This window comes from Mustela erminea, chromosome 9, assembly GCF_009829155.1.
Source record: "Mustela erminea isolate mMusErm1 chromosome 9, mMusErm1.Pri, whole genome shotgun sequence".
NCBI lineage: Eukaryota > Metazoa > Chordata > Mammalia > Carnivora > Mustelidae > Mustela > Mustela erminea.
In genome coordinates this window covers 64,559,178-64,584,002 of record NC_045622.1, presented here as the reverse complement: position 1 = coordinate 64,584,002, position 24,825 = coordinate 64,559,178, and the positions used below count along the sequence as shown (strand labels likewise).

Below are 24,825 nucleotides of genomic sequence, written 5' to 3'. Positions count from 1 at the left end.
CCCAGATAGCAGTCATGAAGGTGCATAATTCATATTTTTACTTAAACAAAATGACACATTATTACAGGCCAAGCCCTTCGGGGTTGTTTGAGAATAGCTGACCTTTTTTCTTTTTTTAAAGATTTATTTATTTGTTTATTTATTTATTTGAGAAAGTGCTCATGTGCTCAAGGGGGCGGGCAGAGGGAGAGAGAATCCCAAGCAGACTCCCATGGAGCACAGAGCCTAGTGTAAGGCTCAATCTCACCACCTCAAGATCATGACCTGAGCCAAAACCAAGAGCGAAACACTTAACTGACTGAGCCACTCAGGAGCCCCAAGAATAGCTAACATTTAAGTATTAAATGTACAAGGGCTGATGGCCTATAGCAGACTATATGTTATCATTAAATATTTATTACCTTGCTGTATCATTTGATTATTATGCCAAGTTCTAATCATATACTTGTTCAGTTTCTTAATCCTTAGACATTTAAGTAAAAGCTATCTCATACTGAAATTCACCTGTAGTCTGATTATCCTGCCATCCTGGTGGGCCTAGAACTCTTTGGACAGAGACCATGTCTCACACTTCTTTTTAGCACTAAAAACCTAGACAAATGAAACCTCAATTAATGTTTATTGATGGGAATCAATTAGGGAAAAAGAGCAAAGACAACAATATCACCTGCTGAATAAATGAAAGACCAAGGTAAGGAAATCCCAACTTGGAGTTATTACTCAGTATAATAATTAAGAAATCTGAAAAAGCCACTAAAAATATATATAATTATATAAATTCTATTAAACATTAAGCTTCCCATATGTGTATCAGATGCTATGCAGGTCATAATCTATAAAATAAATGCAGTTTTGCTATATAAAGGTATTTCTCTCCAAAATAAGGGTATTTTTCAGATTTTATAAAATACACAATCAGGGGGGCGCCTGGGTGGCTCAGTGGGTTAAGCCTCTGCCTTCAGCTCAGGTCATGATCCCAGGGTCCTGGAATCGAGCCCCGCATAGGGCTCTCTGCTCAGTGGGGAGACTGCTTCCTCCTCTCTCTCTGCCTGCCTCTCTGCCTGCTTGTGATCTCTCTCTGTCAAATAAATAAATAAAATCTTAAAAAAAAAAAAATACACAATCAGGGGCACCTGGGGGCTCATTGGGTTAACCCTCTGCCTTCGGCTCAGGTCATGATCTCAGGATCCTGGGATCAAGCCCCGCAGCGGGCTCTCTGCTCAGCAGGGAGCCTGCTCCCCCACCTCTCTGCCTCCCTCTCTGTCTACTTGTGATCTCTATCAAATAAATAAATAAAATCTTTAAAAATATATATATCTATATATATATAAAATCATATACATACATTCATGTATAGACTCATATAAAGTAGTAAGTTCAATAACAAGTAAGGAATAAAGAAGAAAATAAAATCTACAGAAATCCCACAATCCAGATCACTTTTAACATTTTGGTGACCATCCAAGGGGTTGTAAGATACTTCCTGTTCAACAACCTGCTTTTTTCTCTGAACAATATGCCATAAGGATCTTTCAGATCAACAAATATGGCTGTACACATAACATTAAAGTACTTCAAAAATAGTAAGAAATGTGTTCACTTAAATGCTTAAGTGTACTTTAAAATTATATCAGTAATTTTTTTTAATTAAAGCCTTATAAAGACTAGGAAAATAAGAAACTTTATTCCTGTTCTAATCAGTGTAAAAGTATAAATGACTTGTACTCAATGAAAATATCTTATTTCAAACATACATTCTAAAGGTAAGGAGACAGGACTCTTACCTGTTTCAACACATCTAATATAAGCTCATTAAAGACTTCATTAATCGCCATGGACACTGTCTGCCGGTCCATGCCTTTGCTGAACTGTCCATTTCCAATAAGCTCAATCAGTTCCCACACAGAAAGGCCATCTTTACTGTCATCAAAGTTGATTTTATAATGTTCAAATTGTTCTTGCTGCCAACCTCCTCCCATAGCTTCTGTAAGTTTCTTAAGTAGGTATTCAATCTGTACAAAGAAAAATGTAAAAGTATTAATTCCTAGTTTAAAAAAAAAACTTTTTAAAACTTAGATATATATCTATGTTACTTACACTGATAGGGTCAACTTAGGAAATGTTTTTTTCCAGTTACAAAAGCATATCTTTAAATAATCATGATACTATCATGGGGAAAGGTATGGATACACTGGTCTTATACTAACCTTATGGAACAAGTAAAGGTTTCAAAAACTGATAACCTTCTAAAAGTACAGTGTATCAGTACGCAAACTGCATACATACAGTACCATACACAAACTAACTGATGAGATTTCATTACTCTCTGTTGGATGAGTATTTCAATATACCAGAATACTGATTTTACTGAACTAATATGCAACTACTAAATTAAATAAGCATTTCAAAGTAGAATGTACAAGTTAGTCCTCAATTTACACATTTTCCACATAACCAATTATTTGAAAGTTATAATGCTTCCTCCCATTAGAATGTTGACAATGTCGGCAACAATGGCTGAACTTTTAGCCCACGCTGGAAAAGCTGATGAAATCCTGAAACACATACCTTTGTGTAGAAATACAGTAGAAAATATTGCTATTGAAGTAGCAGCAGATGAATAAAAGAGTGAGGCAGTAATACTCACTGAATGAAAAATTGGTATCTTATCTTCCAGAAAGTCTAGGTTTCCTACAGTGCTCTTGAATTCAACAGGTCCAAAAATAAATGAATGAATCACTTCTACCTTCCAAATGGCTTCCCCTTCTATTACTGATTTCAGCTGGGAACACCATCATTCGTCCATGCCAATCCTTGTTCCCCACTCCTTTATACCAAAAATCAGTGATAATAACCTACTGCTTTTACTTCCCTAGATCAGTGTTTTTCAAACTGTACATTATAACCCAATATAAAATCAACTTATTAGGTAATAACCACCATTATCCTTAATGGAATGAAAATATTTGAGTTCACCTATAATAAAGATAAATGTTTTGTGGTAAGTTTGGCTTTGTGGTGTGTCTATGTATGCAGGGTCATGAAATAAAATACTTATCTTCCTACGGATTACAGTCAAAAGAGCAGTTCTCAAATCCATTCCTTCCTACTCCAGCTGCCTTGGTTCAGCATCCCAGTTGGTATCCTTGACTCTAGCATTGCTCCCTTGCATCTATACTGTTAGAGATATTCTTCTGAAACACAAGCTGAGCCTGTCACCTCCCTCTTTAAATCCTGTCTTGGCTCTGTGTCACCTCAAAGATGAAGGCCAAGCTCTTCTGCATCCCTTGGTGAGCACGACCCTCCCAGGCCCACCCCAGCTTACTATCTGTCTCCAACATGTCTTCCCCCATGCCCACTCAGACTTTACACTCCACCATACACAGATCAGAGGTCTCAAGCTTATTCTGTAAAGGGTTAGGTAGTAAACATTTTAGGCTTTGTGCATTTCTATTATAATTTACTCTTTGTTTTGGTTGGTGTTCTTTTTTTTTACACTTTAAAAATGTAAAAACTATTCTTAGCACATGGGCTATACAAAAATAGTCTATGGGCTAGATTTGGCAATGAGCCATAGTTTGCCAACACCTGCCATAGATTATAAAGAGTTTACCAACTTAACACACTTTTTTATGCTTCTATGCCTTTCCCCATGCTGTCCTCTCTGTTTTGAATACCTCTCCTCATTTCTATATCCAGCTAACTGGTATTTGTTCAAAATCTGTATCATGTAGGATATTCCTACTTAAAGTGAGGTATGTGGAACAACGGCTACAGCACCACTTAGACGCCTGTTAGAAGTGAAGAATCTTGAACCCTACCAACGACGCAAAAATCAAAATCTGCATTATTTTTTTTTTAAAGATGTTATTTATTTATTTATTTGACAGGTAGAGATCACAAGTAGGCAGAGAGGCAGGCAGAGAGAGAGAGAGGGAAGCAGGCTCCCCACTGAGCAGAGAGCCCAATGTGGGGCTCGATCCCAGGACCCCGAGATCATGACCTGAGCCAAAGGCAGCGGCCTAACCCATTGAGCCACCCAGGCGCCCCCAAAATCTGCATTATAACAAGAACCCCAGGTACTTCCCCACGCACACTGATGTTGGAGAAGCACTGCTCTAGCAAAACTGCTCTGACCAACCCTAATCCAGGTCAGGTGGTGTTCTATGTCGCTGAACTTAACATACTATACTGAAATCATCTCTTTACTCATTTTCTTCCTCATCATTTTCTGAATTCCTTATACAAGGGACCATGTCCCACCCATCTTTGAATCTCTAGAAATCAGCATCATACCTAGAATGTGGAAGAGCTCAATTAACGTTTATTAAACTGAAATAAACTAAGCTAAGCCTCAATTTTTTCATCTATGAAATGGACATAGTAACACTTGTCATAAAGAACTACTATGGGGATAAAATGAGACAATTACTAATTATTTTGTATAGTGTCTGACACAGTACGTACCCCATCAACATTACTTCCTTTTGCATTGAGTGAGTGGTATATTATTCAAACATTTAAAATTACATTTTAGGGGACACCTAGGTGGCTCAGTTAGTTAAGCGGCTGCCTTCGGCTCAGGTCATGATCCCAGGGTCCTGGGATCAAGTCCCGCATCAGGCTCCTTGCTCAGAGGCAAGCCTGCTTCTCCCTCTGCCTCTGCCTGCCACTCTGCCTGCTTGTGCTCTCTCTCTGACAAATAAATAAATAAAATATTTAAAAAAAAAATAAAACAAAATAAAATTACATTTTATAGAGCATTTATGAAATAACATAAAGAAGAATGCAAAATTAAATTTACTTATAGTTTCCACTGCATAAAGAGTACACAAATATTTTGACAAATACTAGAGGAAAACATAGAAACAGTAAGTCTAATTTGTTACAGATAAGATTGTGAGTTAATTTTTCTTTCTTTCCTTTGCACTTGTGCTAATTTGGTTGTAATGATGTCTGTGAAATAATGTATTTTAGCAGAGAAAGAAGGTCAACAATAGGAAAAATGCGCTTGCAAAGAAATGTATATCCACAAAATATCACAGAGTCAAAAATTTCAAGAGTTCTATGGATTTAATTTGATAGAATACTGTAAATAAGTCCTCTGGTGTGGAAATGATCTTCTCTTCTAAATCTAGCATATGGTAGGCAATCAACAATATTTACTTGTTGGAGAAAAAACACAGTTAGATCCTTCCTTTCTCTTGTTGGAAACAGATCATGTACTATTAAGCTTATCAGATGTTATTACTCCCTTGGCTTTTAAATAGAAGTATAGGGATGGGAGAGGGGGGCTGGCTATCTCAGTCCATAGAGCATGTGACTCCTGATTTCAGGTCGTGAATTCAAGACCCACATTGAGTAAAGCTTACTTTAAAAGAAAAAAAAAAAAAGTTCATTTGCACCTGGCTGGCACAGTTGGTGGAGCATACAACCCTTGATCTTGGGGTTTTTAGTTCAAGCCCCACATTGGGTGTAGAGATTTCTTAAAAATACAATCTTTTTAAAAAAAGAAGAAGTAGTAACAGGGATAGTCAGTGGAGGAGAGAGAAAAAAATGGTCAACAAGACAGAGAAAGAAGAGAGGAGGAGAGAATGGGGCAGAAAAGAAAAGGAAGAAAGACTATCGACAAGAAAAGATTAAAGAGAGATGAGAGAAAAAGTCAAAAAGGACATTAAGATAAATAAATGCCCAAAGTAAAATATCTTAGAGGCATTAAATTAACATGCACAGAAGTTCAGTCCCACTAACTTAGCAGCACAAAGAAGGGCCCAGGCTGTCTGATCACAAGTTTTAGTAGTAAAGCCAACAGAAGGTACGTACAGGCCTATGGTCACGTGTACACACATGACAAAAAAAAATGGTGCATCCGAATGACCATTCATACTACGGTCAGGAAACAGTCTCAGCTTTTTCTCACATACCACTGTGAATACACCCAAGTCCCTTCCACTCCAAGCTTCAGTTCCTCTTGTATATGGAATGGTCTTTTATAATGTTAGTAACTCAGAGTGCCTATTAGTAGCAAACTCAGCTCTAGAGGCAGCCTCCCAGGTTCCTCCTGAACCTTTCTGAAGGCGCATTCCCAAAGCCTTCTGCGTTTGTCATCAGCACTGAGCATCTGCCTGGACTGTCCCAGGCAAATTATCTAGATTCATTTCCTGCTGACTTCCAACACAATCATACACTTATCATTAGCAAATAATTGAAGGACCTCTTAATTCATTATATTGGGCCAGGGAGACAAACATTACCATTCTCAACTACTCAATTGTACTAAATAATAAATCACGTGCCACTGTGTTAGTCTCAAGTGGCCTGCATCAATTCTAAGAGCTCATTCAGTTTCAGGAAGCAGCTTACTTCCTCCTTCCAAGCAAGTTTCACCAAAAATAACAAAGAATAAACTTTCAGGCTGCATGTGATTTTTGAGGCCTTTGGCTCCAAAAATTATTTTGTTAAAAGTTCTTTCCCTGTCATCATTAAAAACGGCCTCCATTGGCTTAACAATAATTCAGGTTTTAATTCACTAAGGGTCTCTAAAAACTATTTTAGGTTTGATATTTAATTGCATCAAGACAATTCTTCCAAATAAGCCCATAACAGACACATCCTGTTTTGTTCTTGGCTCTGTGGAAAATGAATACTAATGAAAAAACTACCGACACACATTTCCAGGAATATCATTTGACAAAAATTACAGAACCATCTTAAACAGTAACATACTGTATCTTGACTTCTACATGATTAACTCACTTAAATATTTAATATTTGACTATTTTATGTATTTTTTAATATATATATAAATATATATTTAATATTTTTGACTATTTTAACACTACTTTCTAGGTATTGGGAAACATAGTCAAAAGCAAACATTTATACAACTTATGTCATTCATATAACTACCACTGTTATTTATATCTTTTATAGCATTAATCGAAGCTAGAGAATAAAATCTTAATTAAAAACATTCTACACTTGAGGCACCTGGGTGGCTCAGTGGGTTGGTGCCTCTGCCTTCGGCTCAGGTCTCAGGGTCCTGGGATCGAGCCCCGAGTCAGGCTCTCTGATCAGTTGGGAGCCTGCTTCCCTCTCTCTCTCTGCCTGCCTCTCTGACTACTTGTGATCTCTGTCTGTCAAATAAATAAATAAAATCTTTTAAAAAAAAATTCTAGACTTAAACAAAATACAAATAATCATTATGATAGATGGATGAATAACTAAAAACATAAAAATTACCTTAAATGTATAAAGCCTAAAAACTGTTGGTAAGATTACAAATTAAATTCATACATACACTTGTGACAAATTAAGACATTCTATTCCAAATTTTGTTTTTAAAATATGCCTATCTTTACATTAGATTTTATTAATGTAATAAAATCTAATCATTTTTATTAATTAAAATTAATAAATTTATTAACTAGTCTAAAAACTAGTTCAAATCATGTTTTTAAAAAATGTACTAAAGTATTTAGGAAGGAAGCAAAACATAACAGACAATAGCCACCTTTTTGACTTATTTATCTGTCACAGAGAGAGAGAGCGAGCATGCACATCCCGGGGAGTGATAGGCAGAAGGAGAACCAGACTCACCACTGAGCAAGGAGCCTGATGTGGAACTCGATCCCACCACCCTGGGATCATGACCCCAGCAGAAGGCAGACGTTTTAACTAACCTAGCCACCCAGACATCCCCAGACAATGGCCACCGTAAGAAATATGATTCAGTATTTTCCATAAAATAGTGTGACCTTGAGTTTACAGTGCTTGGTCCAAGGACAAAGATGTGCTAAGAGCTTAATAAATACAAAGCTGGGACACCTGGATGGCTCAGTTGGTTGAGCAGCTGCCTTCGGTTTAGGTCATGATCCCAGTGTCATGAGATCGAGTCCCACATCGGGCTCCTTGCTCGGCAGGGAGCCTGCTTCTCCCTCTGACTCTGCCTGCCACTCTGTCTGCCTGTGCACTCTCTCTCTCTCTCTCTCTGAGAAATAAATAAAATCTTTAAAAATAAATAAATAAATAAATAAATACAAAGCTGTATTTTAAACTTCAGGAGGCTGGTTCAGCAACCGGACAAAGCAATTCCACATAAATCTCTCCCAATGATTCCTTCTTTCCCCACACAAGTACTCCAAGCCACAGAGAAATTCTACATGTAGGCAGAAATGCTGAGAGAGTTAAGGATGTCAAAACAGAGTAAGTCCAAATAGTATCACTGACAAGGTATGCTGCCTGCCTATTCTAAACAAGTCAAAGAGAGGTTATTCCCTTTTCAATTGAGATTAATTTATTTAGAAAGAGGACCAGAGGGGAAAAAAAAATCTAAACATTCTAACAGCGTGGTTTTTTCCCTAAATGAATAAAATAATATATAAATCTAATTTAAACAAATAAAAAATATTTTATATAAATAAATACTAGATAGCATCTGGTAAAAATAAGAAAAGAAGAAAAGACAAAAGAAAAGAAAGGAAAAGGAGCAAAGACGTTACTATCAGCCCACAAAGAAAGTAAGAGACCCACACCACCTCCAGTGCCAAAGAAAACACAAGCAAATTTAGAATACAGAGTAACTACAAAATGTCTTAAAAGGCAATACTGGAAGTTTTATTAGCATAATTCTTACAAGCAACAGCTAGGTTTTTAAAATGCCATCAGTACATCTTTTTCAACACCTATCAATATTCCATCCCCTTCTATATGTCTCTGTATTAAGCTAGACAATTTTGGTGTGCAAGACTCTACAGCACTTTTTATTCCCTATATCTCCTTTTTTTTTTTTTTTGCGTGATTTATAAACATATTTTTATCCCCAGGGGTACAGGTCTGTGAATCACCAGGTTTACACACTTCACAGCACTCACCAAAGCACATACCCTCCCCAGTGTCCATAATCCCACCCCCTTCTCCCAAACCCCCTCCCCACAGCAACCCTCAGTTTGTTTTGTGAGATTAAGAGTCACTTATGGTTTGTCTCCCTCCCAATTCCATCTTGTTTCATTGATTCTTCTTCTACCCACTTAAGCCCCCATGTTGCATCACCACTTCCTCATATCAGGGAGATCATATGATAGTTGTCTTTCTCTGCTTGACTTATTTCGCTAAGCATGATACACTCTAGTTCCATCCATGCTGTCGCAAATGGCAAGATTTCATTTCTTTTGATGGCTGCATAGTATTCCATTGTGTATATATACCACATCTTCTTGATCCATTCATCTGTTGATGGACATCTAGGTTCTTTCCCTATATCTCCTTTACCATACATGCAATATTACATCATTATTGTTACTAGCACTAAGAAACTGTTCCCACCACTACAGTAAAACTGTGTTCTACCTGATTACCAATGACCACCTAATTAGTAAATCCAAAGGCAACTTCTTACTCATCACCCTCTAATTTTTCTGTTAACATCTAATGCCAGTAACTACTTTCCTGCTTCTTAGAACTTTTTCTTTCTTTGGCATCCATGACTCAACACTCTCCCAGTTCTCCTCCCACCTCATAGACTATTCAATTCAGCTTCCTGTATCAAATCTACTTCCTCTTCCTGCTACAGAAACAGTCCGAAAGTTCTGTACTCAGCCCTCACTTCTCCCACAACAGTTTCTTCTTCCCTGATCTAATCTACTTCCATGGCTCCCCAATCTCTGTCTAAAGTCTGGGCCTCTCACAAGCCCTAGAAGTCCACTTCCAGTTGAATACAGGACAGCTCCACAAATATGTTCCACCTAAAACACCAATATACCCAACCCATCATCAGACACCATATCCCCAACTTATTCATAATCCAGTCATTCATTCATACACACACACGTGTGCACACATTTAGTGAGCACTTATCATGGGGCTAGACACTATGCTAAATGCTTCACATCATCAAATATTTTAGTCCTCACAAAAGTCCAATAAATGGAATAGTTTTCCCCATTTTACAGATGGGGAAACCCAAAGAGCTTAAGTAATCTTTTCAAGGTCACATAGTTAAAAAGTGGTTGAATTGGGATTTAAACCAGGCAATCTGATTTCAAAGATCAAGCTTTTTTTTTTTAAGTTGTTGTGTTTTTTTTTTAACAGACAGAGAGCACAAGTAGGCAGAGAAGCAGGCAGAGAGAGAGGAGGAAGCAGGCTTCCTGCTAAGCGGAGAGCCCAATGCGGGTTCAATCCCAGGACCCTGGGATCATGACCTGAGCTGGAGGCAGAGGCTTTAACCCACTGAGCCACCCAGGCGCCCCTCAAAGATCATGCTTTAAACAACCACACTATATTACCTTCTGATTGTCAAGGCCTGAAATTTATCCATAGTCCTACACAGTCAGGCACTATGAACTTCTTCCTGTCACCTCCAGATCTCTCCCATCTGACCTTTTCCACTCCCACTGACATTACCATACTTCAGTCCTCAAATACCAGTTACCTTCTCTCAACTTCCCATCTCCTTTCTCTCTGTATTTCATTTATTACTCGTCACTCTCTTGGTTAAAAATCATCAGTGGCTCAGAGCTCCCCACTGCCTACAGGATAAAGTTAGAACTCTTCCTAGCCTCATCTAGTACCACTCCTCTTCATAGCCATCATGTTCCAGTTAGAAATGGCATGTGTCATTCTTTTTGACTGCCTAGCATCTAATCCCCTTCTTTTATCTAGGCAATTCCCTACCATCCAATATAGAAGCTAAAAATCCAAATGGATCTTTTACAGGCCTGCTTTGCAGCTACCTCATGGTACCTGACACAGGCCGTAACCAGTCAGATGTGTTATCCCGACTGAACTGGAAAGTGGGCACAGAGAATTCTCTCTGGTAGCAAGAACAACTGCAGGAAGACTGGAGTCCTGGGCCACAAAAAGTGTGCAGGGCCAGAGCTGTCCCACAGCACAAGTACAGTCCCCACCCTCTGGAGGCAGCAGCATTTTGCTTGTGATTCCTCACTGAAGTGACAAGTATGGATCCAGACTGATAGCATTCAAACCTGGTTTCTCTGCCATTGTGACCACTCTGTGAGCTACCCAATATCCTTTCTGGCATCACTCAGTCTGTCAGCTGTTTCTAAGTAAGCTTCCTGACTAGCTCTTCAGACAAGTGGAATACCTCACTCACCTCAAAACATGCCCTTTGCTTTCCTGACTCACATGACCTTGCCCCCTGTTTCTTCCACCCAGAATTCTTCTCCGTGAGTCAAAATTCTTCCTATCTTTTAAGGCCCAGCACAAGTGCTACTTTCCCCATAAACATAAAAGCAAATATTTAATGACCACTTTCCAAAGGCCAGGCATTCTCCTTGTCCAATGTTCACAAAAACAGTAGGAGACAGATACTAGCATTAACCCTATTTTTTAGCTGAAACTACAGCAAAAACAAACAATGCACATCACCCAAAGTCACATCGCTAGTGAACAGTGATAGAGCTACAATTCACATCCAGGAAATCTGACTGCAGACCCCTGCCCTTAACCAGGGAACAGCAAATGACAGCCACGGATCAACTCTAGTCCATCAGCCAAACCTGGCTTATGGCATGTCTTATACATCCAAGACCTAAGAACAGTTTCTGCGTTTTCAAATGGTTGGGGGGGGGGGGAGAATAATGTTTCATGATCCATGAATATTATATAAAATTCACAAATTCACATTTCAGGGTGCCTGGGTGGCTCAGTGGGTTAAGCCGCTACCTTCGGCTCAGGGTCCTGGGATCGAGTCCCGCATCGGGCTCTCTGCTCAGCAGGGAGCCTGCTTCCCTCTCTCTCTCTCTCTGTCTGCCTCTCCATATACTTGTGATTTCTCTCTGTCAAATAAATAAATAAAATATTTAAAAAAAAAAAATTCACATTTCAAAGTCCGTGTTACTAAAGCACAGCAACATATGGTCTATGCTGCTTTCTTACCATAACAGCAGATTTAAGTAGCTGCAACAGAGACAGTATGGCCTAAAAGGGCACAAAGCCTCAAATACTTATTGTCTGGTCCTTTATGGAAAAAAGTTTAAGACGCTACTTTTGCCCATTAGATTACATTGCCTCTTACAAAGCTTTCCTTCCTTACCTCCCCACGCTGGAATAAATCTTTCCCTTCTTAGTATTCGCATGGCCTTTGCACCTCTCTTATAACAGGCAGCCTATTTTGCTTTGAATTACACTTGACTTACTTTTTTCCTTGAACAGACTACAAATTCCTTGAAGGCAGGCAGTAATCTTTTTCACTCTGCACTCCTCTTGGCACCTTGCCTATTGTTGGCAGTCAACAAACGCTTGCTGACTTTAAATAAAGTACTGCAGTATGAACTTTTAAACAAATTTTCCTAAAAAAATATTAATAACTCTGAATTGACAGGAGGGGTAACAACAGGCCCCCTCAATCACTGCTGGTAGGTGTATGAATTAGTACAGCCTTTCTGACAGGTAATACTGCCTGTTCAGCAAATACCTTGAAAGTGTGTTTTTTAGAAGTCAGAATTCCACTGCTGGAAATTTGTCCTAAGAAAATAAGCAGCCTAGTGTGCAAACATGCAACAACAGTAGTCCCAGCAGCTGATGCATTTACTGAGTACATCCTACATGCCAGGTACTGAGCTAAGTCCTTTAAATGTAGAAGCTCCTAACCCTTAAACACTGTGATGAGCCCTATTTTATAGGTGAGTAAATTAAAACTCAAGAGGTGAAATAATTTGTCAAAAGTTAAGGAATGGGGCGCCTGAGTGGCTCAATGGTTTAAAGCCTCTGCCTTCGGCTCAGGTCATGATCCCAGGGTCCTGGGATTGAGCCCCACATCGGGCTTTCTGCTCAGCAGGGAGCCTGATTCCTCCTCTCTCTGCCTACCTCTCTGCCTACTTGTGATCTCTGTCAAACAAATAAATAAAAAATCTTAAAAAAAAAGTTAAGGAATGACAGATTTCTTTTAAGGGGAGCACTACAGCTGATTGTAATTCTGTGAATTAGTCTTTTCTATACTTACTACTATAATAAGCATGCATTACATATGTAATTTTTTAAGGCAGTAAGATAGCACAGAAACCCTCCTCCTGTCTTTTTTTTTACTTTGGAAGCTCAGGGAAAATAAGTCAAAACAGAATAAGCAAATGCCCTTTTTCATTTACTTTGGAAAGCACAATAAAAAGTCACCATTCTGGACTTTGAAATGAGGATAGTATTTCCTCACACGAAACAGCCTTGAGAATAACAATGTGGAGTCTATGCTTTCCATATAGCAACACTCAGCCAATTTTGCCCTGCTCTCCTAAAATGCCATATTGGTTTTGCCAATATGTAAGTAGACAGAAAATTATGTTGTAACTTGTACTGAATAAAGACTCTGGATATGAAGACGGAGTCATCCATAATTATAGCAATTTAGAGAGGAAAAGTCCCACCCTGTCTGCAAATCTCCAGGGATATGACATGACTCCAAATCACTGAGTTTTGGACTTTTTTGGACTCAGGCTGTTTTGCCTCTGATCCAAAAACACTAGTCCTGGATCTCCTTCTATATCTACACTGAATTAGCACAATACTTCCATGCTAGATCTATTAAGTGCTATGATGACCACATCAGAATTTCCCAGAGCCACACCTTACCTCTTCTGGCACAATAATTAATGGATACTTGTCCTCAGATAAAAAGTTGAAAATGACCCATATTTTAAATGCATCTTCTTCTGTAATGAGCAGGGGACTCTTGGTGAGGTTCTTTTTGACACAGAGGGTCCAACACATCCTATTGAATTCAATCTTGTCAAAGTTGTCTTGGACCTAAAAAAGAATGAGTTAAAATTTCAGTGAAAAAATTCCAATGAGTGAGGAAATATTCTAAAATATGCAGGATATAAGCCAAGTAGAACAGATACAGGTTTCCGATTTAACCAATAAGCATTTTCTAAGTACTTGCTTGTGTACCACACTTTCTTTCTTTCTTTTTTTTTTTAAAGATTTTATTTATTTATTTGACAGACAGAGATCACAAGTAGGCAGAGGCAGGCAGAGAGAGAGGAGGAAGCAGGCTCCCTGCTGAGCAGAGAGCCCAATGTGGGGCTCGATCCCCTGACCCTGAGATCATGACCTGAGCCGAAAGCAGAGGCTTTAAACCACTGAGCCACCCAGGAGCCCCTGTACCACACTTTCAAAAGCCCAATTAAGAATGTTATATTTAGCGGGACAGTAAAGTAACATCTACCTGTCCAAATCACTCACTTGGCACATAAAATACTAGCTTGTTGAATAGTTATTTTTTCACATGTACACATTCTCTTCTAAATAAAACTACCAACCCTGGTACAGAGGAGTGGAGAATGTCAATTACTCAGTATGAGCCATATGCAAATATCTCATCTCTACCTGTACAGTCAAAGAAGACATTTTCTTTTTTGGGGGAAGGGAAGCTTTAATTGAAATTCTAAAATGATAGCCCCGACATACAGTCATTCAATCATGCATTCAATATTCCCTCAGCATCTACCATGAGCCAAGTACTATGCTACAAATTAAGGATGTAAAGATTAAGAACTGGTCTCTGCTCATAAAATATTCAGTTTATTAGGGAAAATAGATATGCAGCAGACAAATTCTAATATAATACCATGTATAATGCAATAGTTTTTCACTTATTTAACAGATAAGATTTAGATAGTAATTATTATCTGCTAGGGATAATGCAAAGATACTTAATGTAATACTAGCCCATGTCTCCAAGTAATGTCAAGACAATTACAATATAGTATCGTAAGTACTATAATAGAGGTAAGCAGAGGGTTCTGTGGGAACACTGAGAAACTAATCTAATCTTAAGAACTGGGGGAAGATTTGCAGAAAAAGTGATATGACAACAGAGTAGAGTCCTAAAGGTTCATTAAATATCAAACAGTTTATAGTCACTATGGAAAACAGAATGGAGGATCCTCAAAATAATTTTTTTAAAAATCCCATATGATCCAGCAATTCCACTCTGGGAATGTATCCAAAGGTAACAAAAATGCTAACTCAAAAAAATATCTGCATCCCCATGTTCCTAGCAGCATTATTTACAATAGCTAAGACATGGAAACAACCTAAGTGTTCATCGACAGATGAATGGATAAAGAAGTTGTGCTGTATCTCAATCCCAAGACCCAATCAGGAACTGAACCTAAATCAAGAATCAAACACTTAACTGACTGAGCCACCCAAGCGCCCCTTCCAACCTGCATTTAAAAATCCATATTCTGGGACAATAAGGAAAATGTACTAGAGAAGGCAGAATGGGTGGCAGGACGATATGAACAAAGCATTTCTTTTTGGAAAGAGAGAAACCAAGTGCTATGTGTACCATAAGGAAGAAGTCACTAACAGACAGCAGTGAGAAATTTCTCTTGATCTCTACCTAGAATTTGTGGTGGGCACACCAGTTCCCTAGGAGTACGAAGATCTCCTTTGTTCTCTGTTCTCAGTACCCTGTCTCAGTCTGGCACCATTTCCCACACCCCAATCGTACACAGTTGATCCCACAAAGGGAAAGCAGTAGATGCTGATGCAGCTTCTTTTTCTTTTCTTTTTTTCTTTAACACCATTTATGAAGACTTTTAGTGTGTATGTTTGGCATTTTATATGCAGTTTCTGACTTAAACATTATAGTATCCATGTAAGGCCAAATATTGCCCCTATTTCACATATCAGGAAATAGAGGTTAAGAAAAATTGAGTACTTTTATCAAGTTTACATGGCTTGTAAATCTGAGGAAACAAAAGTTCAGAGAAACTGAATACCAAGTTCACATGGCTGGTAAATATAAAAGCTAGAGCTTAAATCAAAGCTCAAATGCTGTATCTTTCCACTATGCTAAACTACTTACAGAACTCAGTAGATGGAGGACCTCTATGCGATAGAAGACATCTCTACAGGACTCGTTTCACAGGCCACCACCATCAACTCTATCCACCTACACCCCTAAAAAAACACTTTGGGGAAATCACATGTATACAAAAGCATGTAGGGGCGCCTGGTTGGCTCAGTGGGTTAGGCCTCTGCCTTCAGCTCAGGTCATGATCTCAGGGTCCTGAGATGGAGCCCCAAGTCAGGCTCTCTGCTCAGTGGGGAGCCTGCTTCCCCTCTCTCTCTGACTGCCTCTCTGCCTACTTCTGATCTCTCTCTCTGTCAAATAAGTAAATAAAATTTAAAAAAAAAAAAAAAAAAAAAGCATGTACCCTTACCCTGAAGAACAAGAAGTGATTCTACGTGTATTATCTGATGAATTATAGGGTTTCTGAGGGGGAGTGGCTAGACTTATAGCTAGAAAAAGCAAACAAACCAAATCACAAACAGCTTCGTAATTTTAAGAAACACAATAAGAAACCCCCAATTGAAGGGGTTTAGAGCAGAGAATGAGAACAGGTCGTCAGCGGCCCTGATTACTACTTTGCAGAAAGATGGTATTTGAGGCAGACCTTTAAGTATATGAAGAGTGCAAGGGAAAATATTACAAAAGACAGAAAAGGAAATGGCATGAGCAAAGGTATGGCAGAAACATCACACCATCACATCATACCAACCAAAGGTATGGCAGTTTAGGGAATAGTCACAGTATGGAAGGAAAGATAAAGTTTTCAATTATGAGCATCTTCAACCTGAAGGTCTGGTAAGATATTTAGATGGAGGTGTCCAAAGACAAACAAAGTGGAATGTAGCCTAAGAGGAGAAGCAGATCTGTGAATCAACTGTATGCTTTTGACAACAGAAGCCATGATAGTCAATGAGATCACTGACACAATACGTAAATCAAGAAAAGAGATGGGATTAAAAAACAAAACCTCAGGGCATATAGACATTTACGAAGCAAGAGGAGGAAGAGGAATTATGATGACCAAAAGAACAATTAAAATGGTAGAAGAATCACAAAGATATGAAAATTGAGTGAGGAAACATTTAAGAAAGTTTGATCAATAGTGCCAAATACTACAGAGATTAAAAAGAAGTTGAGAAAAGACCACTGGTTTAGAAACTTAGTGGTTACTAGTTACCTTCAAGATAGCCAAGAAGTTTGGGTAAAAATCAGATTGCAACGACATCAGAAACCAAGCAAATTCTCCATAAATTTTCCCAGGAAATAAATAGTGGCTTTTTGATCCAAATCCACCATATAACTTAATTTTAATAAATAGTCTGTTTGGCTCATTCCTTTCTCTAAAATTTAATGCACTATTCTTCAGTTTAATCATGCTCAAGAATAAAAACATACTAAATGAAGGTATTTATGTATTTTTAAAAAGTACAAAATAAGATCATGTATGAAAAGCCCACGCTAACATTGTACACAACAGTGGAAAACTGAGTTTTTCCTCTAGGATCAGGAACAAGGCAAGGATGCCCACTCTCACCACTTGTATTCAACACAATACTGAAAGTCCTAGCCAGAGCAATTAGGCAGGCAGTCAGGCAGGCAAGAAGGGAAAGAAACAGGAAAAAAAGAAAAAGAAAAAGGAAAGACAAGACAAGACATAACAAGACAGAGGGAGGGAGGAATGAAGGAAGAGAGGAAGGAAGGGCATCCAAATGAGAAAGGAAGAAGTAAAATTACCTGTTTGCAGATAACGTGCTCGTTCTTTTATGTAGAAAACTCTAAAGATTCCACAAAGAAAACTTGTTAGAACTAATAAGTCTGGCAAAGATGCAGGATACAAATCAACACTTAAAAATCAGTTCTGGGGACGCCTGGGTGGCTCAGTTGGTTAAGCAGCTGCCTTTGGCTCAGGTCATGATCCCAGCCTCCTGGGATCGAGTCCCACATCGGGCTCCTTGCTCAGCAGGGAGCCTGCTTCTCCCTCTGCCTCTGCCTGTCACTCTATCTGCCTGTGCTCACTCTCTCTGTCAAATAAATAAATAAAATCTTAAAAAAAAAAATCAGTTCTGTTTCTAGACACTAACAATAAGCAATCTAAAAAAGAAATTTTAAAAATCCCATTTAGCATAGTATCAAAAAGAATACAATACTTAGAAATAAACTTAACCAAGGAGGCAGAAGATTTGTACATTGAAAACTACAAAATGTTACTGAAAGAAATTAAGGATGACATAAATAAATGGAAAGACCTCCCATGTTCATGGATTGGAAGACTTGCTATTGCTAAAATGTTCACACTACCCAAAGCAATTTACAGATTCAATGTAATCCCTATCAAAATCCCAATGGTGTTTTTTTTCCCAGAAACAGAAAACATCATGCTGAAATTCACACAGAATATCAAAGGACCATGAATAGCCAAAATAATCTTAAGAAGAACAAAAGTGGAAACCTTGTACTTATACAAAATATATCACAGCTACAGTAATCAAAATAGTATGGTACTAGCATAAGGAGAGACATATAGACCAGTAAAACAGAGCCCAGAAATAAATCCTCATGTATGTAGTCAAATGATCTTTAACAAGGATGCCAAGACTATATGACGAGGAAAAGAAAGTCTCTTCAACAACTGGTGCTAGGAAAACTAAGTGTCCATATGCAGCAGAATAAGATGGGCCCTTATCTTACACCATATACAAAAATTAATGCAAAATGGAGTAAAAATCTAAATGTAAGACCTGAAACTACAAAACTCCTACAAGAAAACAGAGGGGAAGAGCTTCATGACACTGAAATGGGCAATGGTTTCTTGAATATGACAATTATAGCAAAGGCAACAAAAGCAAAAAGAACAACTAAGACTACATCAAACTTTAAAACTTCTGCACAAAATTAAAGTAAAAAATAGATTACTTTAATTGGCTCTATTGTTGCCCAATGGTGAACCAGTCCTTGCCCATCACAGAAGTTACACTCCAGGAGGAGGGGTATCAGTATCAAGCAATACAGCAATAACCTAACCATCTACATGATGAAAACTCTGGTAAATGCTACAAAGGGAAAACACAGGAGAGTGTAAGAACACTTTATAAGACAGCAAATTAGCTCTGGGAAGGGCAGTGTGCTCCCTGGAGAAACCTCCTTGAGGAAGTAACAATCATGCTGAGACCTACAGGATGAACAAGAATTAGATGCATTTTAAGGGTGGAGGAAGCCTTACAACAGAGGAAGCAACATGTCTGAAGGCTCTGTGGCAGGATGGGTCTTGGTAATATGAGGAACAGAGAGAAGACCAACATAACTGCACTGAAGTGAACGAGAAGGGGAGAGGAAGAAAAGGAGGCTGGAGAAGGCGGCAGAGGCCAAATCAAACAGGCTCTGCATGCCATGATAAGGATGTTGGGCTTCACCTAAAAAACACAAGCCATTGAAGGATACGGGCTCAATACTTAATGCTTGCTAGATTAAAATAAATCTATACACTGAGAAGATTTCAAGGTCTATTCTAACTATAAAAGGTCTAGAAATCTATGATTCCATACTCCATCTCATCTAAGATTACAAACTGCTCCAAAATCCCAGTTTATATCACACATAATCGAAAGTCTCACATCTTTTAAAAAACTGATAATGGCTGCCAGTGGTTTCAAGGTATCCAAATGGAAGATAATACCCTAGAAAGAAGTGTATAGAGTTATTCTCATTTTCAACATATTTCCTTCTCACTAAAATCCATACAAGATAGTGATGCTATTTATAGACCTCAATTCTAACTAAAAGACTTAAAGTATTTACAAAACTAAACACACATGTTCTCTAAACTAGAATTCTCATCCAAACCAGCTCAAGACTAAAGTTCCTGTGGCACAGACACAGTCCTCAGAAGATAGGGAAATTGGCCAGTTTGATGCTTTGGAAATTGATTGTAGAAATTGTTTTCTCAGAAAGTATTCATACTCTCCCGGGGCACCTGGGTGGTTCAGTGGGTTAAAGCCTCTGCCTTTGGCTCCAGTCATGATCCCAGGGTCCTGGGATCGAGCCCCACACTGGGCTCTCTGCTCAGCAGGGAGCCTGCATCACCCTCTCTCTGCTCAGCAGGGAGCCTGCATCACCCTCTCTCTGCTGCCTCTCTGCCTACTTGTAATCTCTCTCTCTCTCTGTCAAATAAATAAAATCTTAAAAGTATTCATACTCTCCCATCAATAATTATACTTCAAATAATCTATCCTAGAAAGAGAATCAGAGTCAGATAATAATTTACTTAGAATAGTCACTATTGTTTATAAGAGTAGTGGAAAAAAATAAAATATAAGCCCACCAAAAATGGCATAGTTATAAAGCCACAGGACAAAATTATCATACAGTCATTGAATACCACTTAGCGGCTGGGTGACCTGAGGCAAGTAATGTAACCCAAAGCCCAGTTTCTTTGTCTTTACAATGGTAGTGATGATGGTACTTAACCCATGGAGCTGATATAAAGAATTAATCAGAACACTAGTTTAAAATATTTAGCAGAGGGGCGCCTGGGTGGCTCAGTCAGTTAAGTGTCCATTTTTTTTTTAATTTTTTTTAAGTTTCCTTTCTGTGTTCCAGAATTCATTGTTTATGCACCACACCCAGTACTCCATGCAATACTTGCCCTTCACAACACCCACCACCAGGCCTACCCAACCTCCCAACCCCTCGCCCCTCCAAAACCCTCAGTTAGCTCCTCAGAGTCCACAGTCTCTCGTGGCTCGTCTCCCCCTCCGATTTCTCCCAACACCCTTCTCTCCAACTCCCCATGTCCTCTGTGTTATTCCTTACGCTCCACAAGTTAAGTGAAACCATATGATAATTGACTCTCTCTGCTTGACTCATTTCACTCAGCATAATCTCCTCCAGTCCCGTCCATGTTGATACAAAAGTTGGGTATTCACCCTTTCTGATGGAGGCATAATATTCCATTGTATATATGGACCATATCTTCTTTATCCATTTGTTCGTTGAAGGGCATCTTGGTTCTTTCCACAGTCTGGTGACCGTGGCCATTGCTGCTATGAACATTGGGGTACAGATGGCCCTTCTTTTCACTACATCTGTATTTTTGGGGTAAATACCCCATAGGCAATTGCAAGGTCATAGGGAAGCTCTTGATCCTTGATTTCAGCTCAGGTCATGAGATTGAGCTCCACCTGCAGGGAGTAGGCTTAAGACTCTCTCTCTATCTCTCCTGCCCCTCCCCACCCCTCATGTACTCTCTCTAAAATAAATAGATCCTTTTAAAAAATGTAATGAAATATTCAGCCATCAAAAGGAATGAGGTACCATTAAATGCTACAGTGTAGATGAATTTTGAAGACATGCCAAATGAAAGAAAGCAGACACAAAAGGCCTCACATTTATGAGTCCAGAATAGGCCAATCTAAAGGAATAGAAAATAGATTAGTGGTTTCTTAGGAGTGTGGGGAAGGAAAGAGTGAGTCCTAATGGATACAGTTTTTTTGAAGGAAGGTAAAGAAAATATTCTAAAATTGACTATGGTGTTGTCTGCACAAAAGAAGTGACTACACTACACTACACTACACTGGGTGGTTCAGTATGTTAAGCATCACACTCTTGGCTTGAGCTCAGGCCATGATCTCAGGGTCCTAGGATTGAGCCACGTCAAGCTCCCACTCAGCAGGAGTCTACCTGTCTACCTCTCTCCCTCCCCCTGCTCACACTCGTGTTTTTCCCTAAAATACACAAATAAATGTTTTTTTGTTTTTGTTTTAAAGTCCCTAGGATGCCTGAGTGGCTCAGTCAGTGAAACATCTGCCTTTGGCTCAGGTCATGATTCCAGGGTCCTGGGATCAAGTCCCACATCAGACTCATTGCTTGGCGGGAAGCCTGCCTCTCCCTCTGCCTGCCGCTCCCCCTGTTTGTGCGCTCACTCTCTCTCTGACAAATAAATAAAATCTTAAAAAAGAAGTGGTTATACCAAGAACCACTGAATTATACACTTTAAATAAGGCTTTTATTTTAAAAAACAGTATTTCTTTAAACCATGTCACTCTTATGTTGCTGGCCACAGTACCCAGTGGCATAAAGTCATCCACAATTTTCAGCATTTAACCTCTTTTTTCACCAGAAATTTTTAGTGCTGGGCACCACCTGGGTGGCTCAGTCAATTAAATGTCCGACTCTTGATTTCCGCTCAGGTCATGATCTCAGCGTCATGAGATCAGGCCGCACCCATCAGGCTCTGTGCTGGGCATGGAGCCTGTTTAAGATTCTCTCCCTCCCTCTCTCTCTGTCCCTCTCCAACCACCTCCCCACCTCAAACACATGCTCTCCCCCTCTCAAAAAATTAAAATTAAAAAAAAAAAAGTCCTTAGTGCTGTATAACTTCACAAATGTGATGAAAATATAGAGTCTGACTTGGCCATTATGCCAAAATAATACTACGTAACTCTTAAGCAACAATGAAAGAAAAAATAACACAGGCTAATAAATTAAAAAAAAAACTGTACAAAAACATGGTTTTGGGTAGTTGAGAGCAGTAGGACTTCCTACTGAATGACAGTTGTTAGGCACCCATTTGAAGATATTTTGATTGCTGATGATATACAGATTCAAGCAACAGAAATCTGAAACCTCATTTTATGGAAGAACTAGAACTGACATGAACAGCAAGCATTTGGTATGTCAGCCTAGAAAACAGAATGCAGATGCTACTAGCCTTTAGAGAAAGGACATTATATTGAACCGAAACATTTCTTTTTGCTTTTCTTCCATGTGTATGTATGTTTGAAAAAGCCAAAAGCAAAAAAGAAAAGGATTTTTTTTTTAAAGATTCTATTTATTTATTTGACAGAGAGAGATCACAAGTAGGCAGAGAGGCAGTCAGAAAGAGAGGGGGAAGCAGGTCCCCTGCTGAGCAGAGAGCCCGATGCAGGACTCGATCCCAAGATCCTGAGATCACGACCTGAGTGGAAGGCAGCGGCTTAAACCACTGAGCCACCCAGGTGCCCAAGAAAAGGATTCTTCTAGGAAAGCAGCAAATTCCCCAATGAGACTAGGCATCTTGCTAACAGATTACTATTGGTTTTAGTCATAAATAGCTCAGAACAACCCTTAAAATGTGGAATCAGGAAAAAGAACTGAAAATGATTCAGACCCAAAAGCCTAACAAGTTATTAAATCTCATAAGAGAATTAGATTGCTACATAAATATGCTGAAGCAGAATTACCTTTTGATGTCATCTATCAGGGCTCAGTAGTAAAAAGGTAACCAATATATTGCTTTCTTCAATTATTTACTGTCAGATAATCCAGATATAACGTCTCTTTGCAAAAAAAGAGAGGGGAGGCTCACAAAAACATTCTTCCTAAATGTTCACAGAATCCCATTTTTTACTAAAGAAGAAATTTAACAAAAAAGCAAAAAAATAAAAGTTAACACTCGGGGAAGGCAAAATAATTGATACAAGAACACAGGCATATTAATCATTTGATGTCTCAGGAAAGCTGAAAATAAATCCTGTCATCATGAAGAACAACAGGAATATGATTATCTCTGAAAGCAAATACAGCAATCAATTGGAAAAATTAGTTTTTAGAAAGTGAATTTCAACATAATTTATCTCTCAGTCCCAGCCCCTTCAGAATAATTAACCTAGACAAAGGCAAAAAACCTCTAAAACCACCTGGGGAAAATGTGATGAGAATGAACACTAAAGAACACAAGATACTAATTATGAGAAAAGACTCATGTTAAAACTTTTGAGAAAAAAACCTAAGAAACTAGAGGCTGACAGAGTTTGAGATTTGTCAGAATAGCTTTTAAGCCTCTCCCCCTTCCCCTATATACCCCATAATTGGAAAAACAATAATTCTTAAAGGAAGTAATTAATCCCTCAACAGTACAGTTAAAAGAACACTGATCTAGAAATTAAATGGCTTAGGTTTAAAATCTCTCTAACCCTTATTAGTTAGGCAACCTTATGCTCAGCTTCCTCCTAGGTTAAATGGGAGTAAGAATTCCAGTTATGCATTACTGGATTAACATGAGGATCGAATGAGATAGTGTCTGATGTGTGTGTGTGTGTGTGTGTGTGTGTGTGTGTGTGTGTGTGTTTATGTATATGTATATGTATGACACACACAGATATGTTATCACATCTTGCAAATTTAATCATTATTTTCTATTTCTTTTGCATAACCAATTAGAATCTCTAAACTTTATGTTAACGTTCTCCAGTCACTATTGGCACTTTTTCAACCAAGTTTCAAAACAAGGCACTAATCTTTTTCAATTTAAACCCACACCATGGAAACCTTGGCTGCTTTATTTGGATTGAAGGACTGGCAAAATTCCACTCCAGGTGGCTAAGCAATAATAAACAAGAACTTACTGTTTCATCATATCCTCATTCATTTTGAGTAAGTTTTTCTCCAAACTTAGTAGCTAATTTTGAACTTTTTAAATACTGCTATATTTGCTCCCTCAATTACAAAACTTTAAAACACCTAAATACTAAAAGAAAAAAACATTTTAAAGCTTAAAATTCAAGGTATTTAATGAAAGTTACACCAACGAGAACAAAATACAGTATTAGGGTACAGCACTTTGAGACATGAAACCATGTTTCTCTATCCACTGGCCCACCCCACACAAATTCTAGCACTGAAAAGGCAATTTTCAGATTTCTGAATACTTCCCAGTACATTCTACATTTTAATAACAGACACAATTCTGCTGATTGTTTTTTAATTTGGGGGGAGGGTAGAGAGCAGAAGGAGAGGGAGGAAGAGAATCTTAAGCAGGCTCCACACCCAGTGCAGACCCCAAGGGAAAGCTTGATCTCAGAACCCTGAGATCACAACCTAAGCCAAAATCAAGAGTTGGGATGCTTAACCAACAGAGCCACCCAGGTGCCACTGACTATCTTTAATTTTTAAGATTAAACACACTCACACAGCAGGGCATCAAATATTTGTGGAATTTAAGACATATTTACTTATAATACAACTACAGAGCACAA

General features: G+C 38.6%; 1 protein-coding gene across 4 annotated transcripts in view; it reads right to left on the bottom strand.

Annotated features, from left to right (window-relative positions):
- SWAP70 (switching B cell complex subunit SWAP70) overlaps nucleotides 1-24,825 on the bottom strand; it is a 69,184-nt gene that overhangs the window by 15,694 nt on the left and 28,665 nt on the right. For all 4 annotated transcript variants that reach the window (XM_032357399.1, XM_032357402.1, XM_032357400.1 and 1 more), the window contains 2 exons: nucleotides 13,582-13,755; nucleotides 1,785-2,012 (listed from right to left, as the gene is read on the bottom strand). In XM_032357399.1, coding sequence (XP_032213290.1) covers nucleotides 1,785-2,012; nucleotides 13,582-13,755 — 402 coding nt within the window. The remainder of the gene's footprint in view (nucleotides 1-1,784; nucleotides 2,013-13,581; nucleotides 13,756-24,825) is intronic.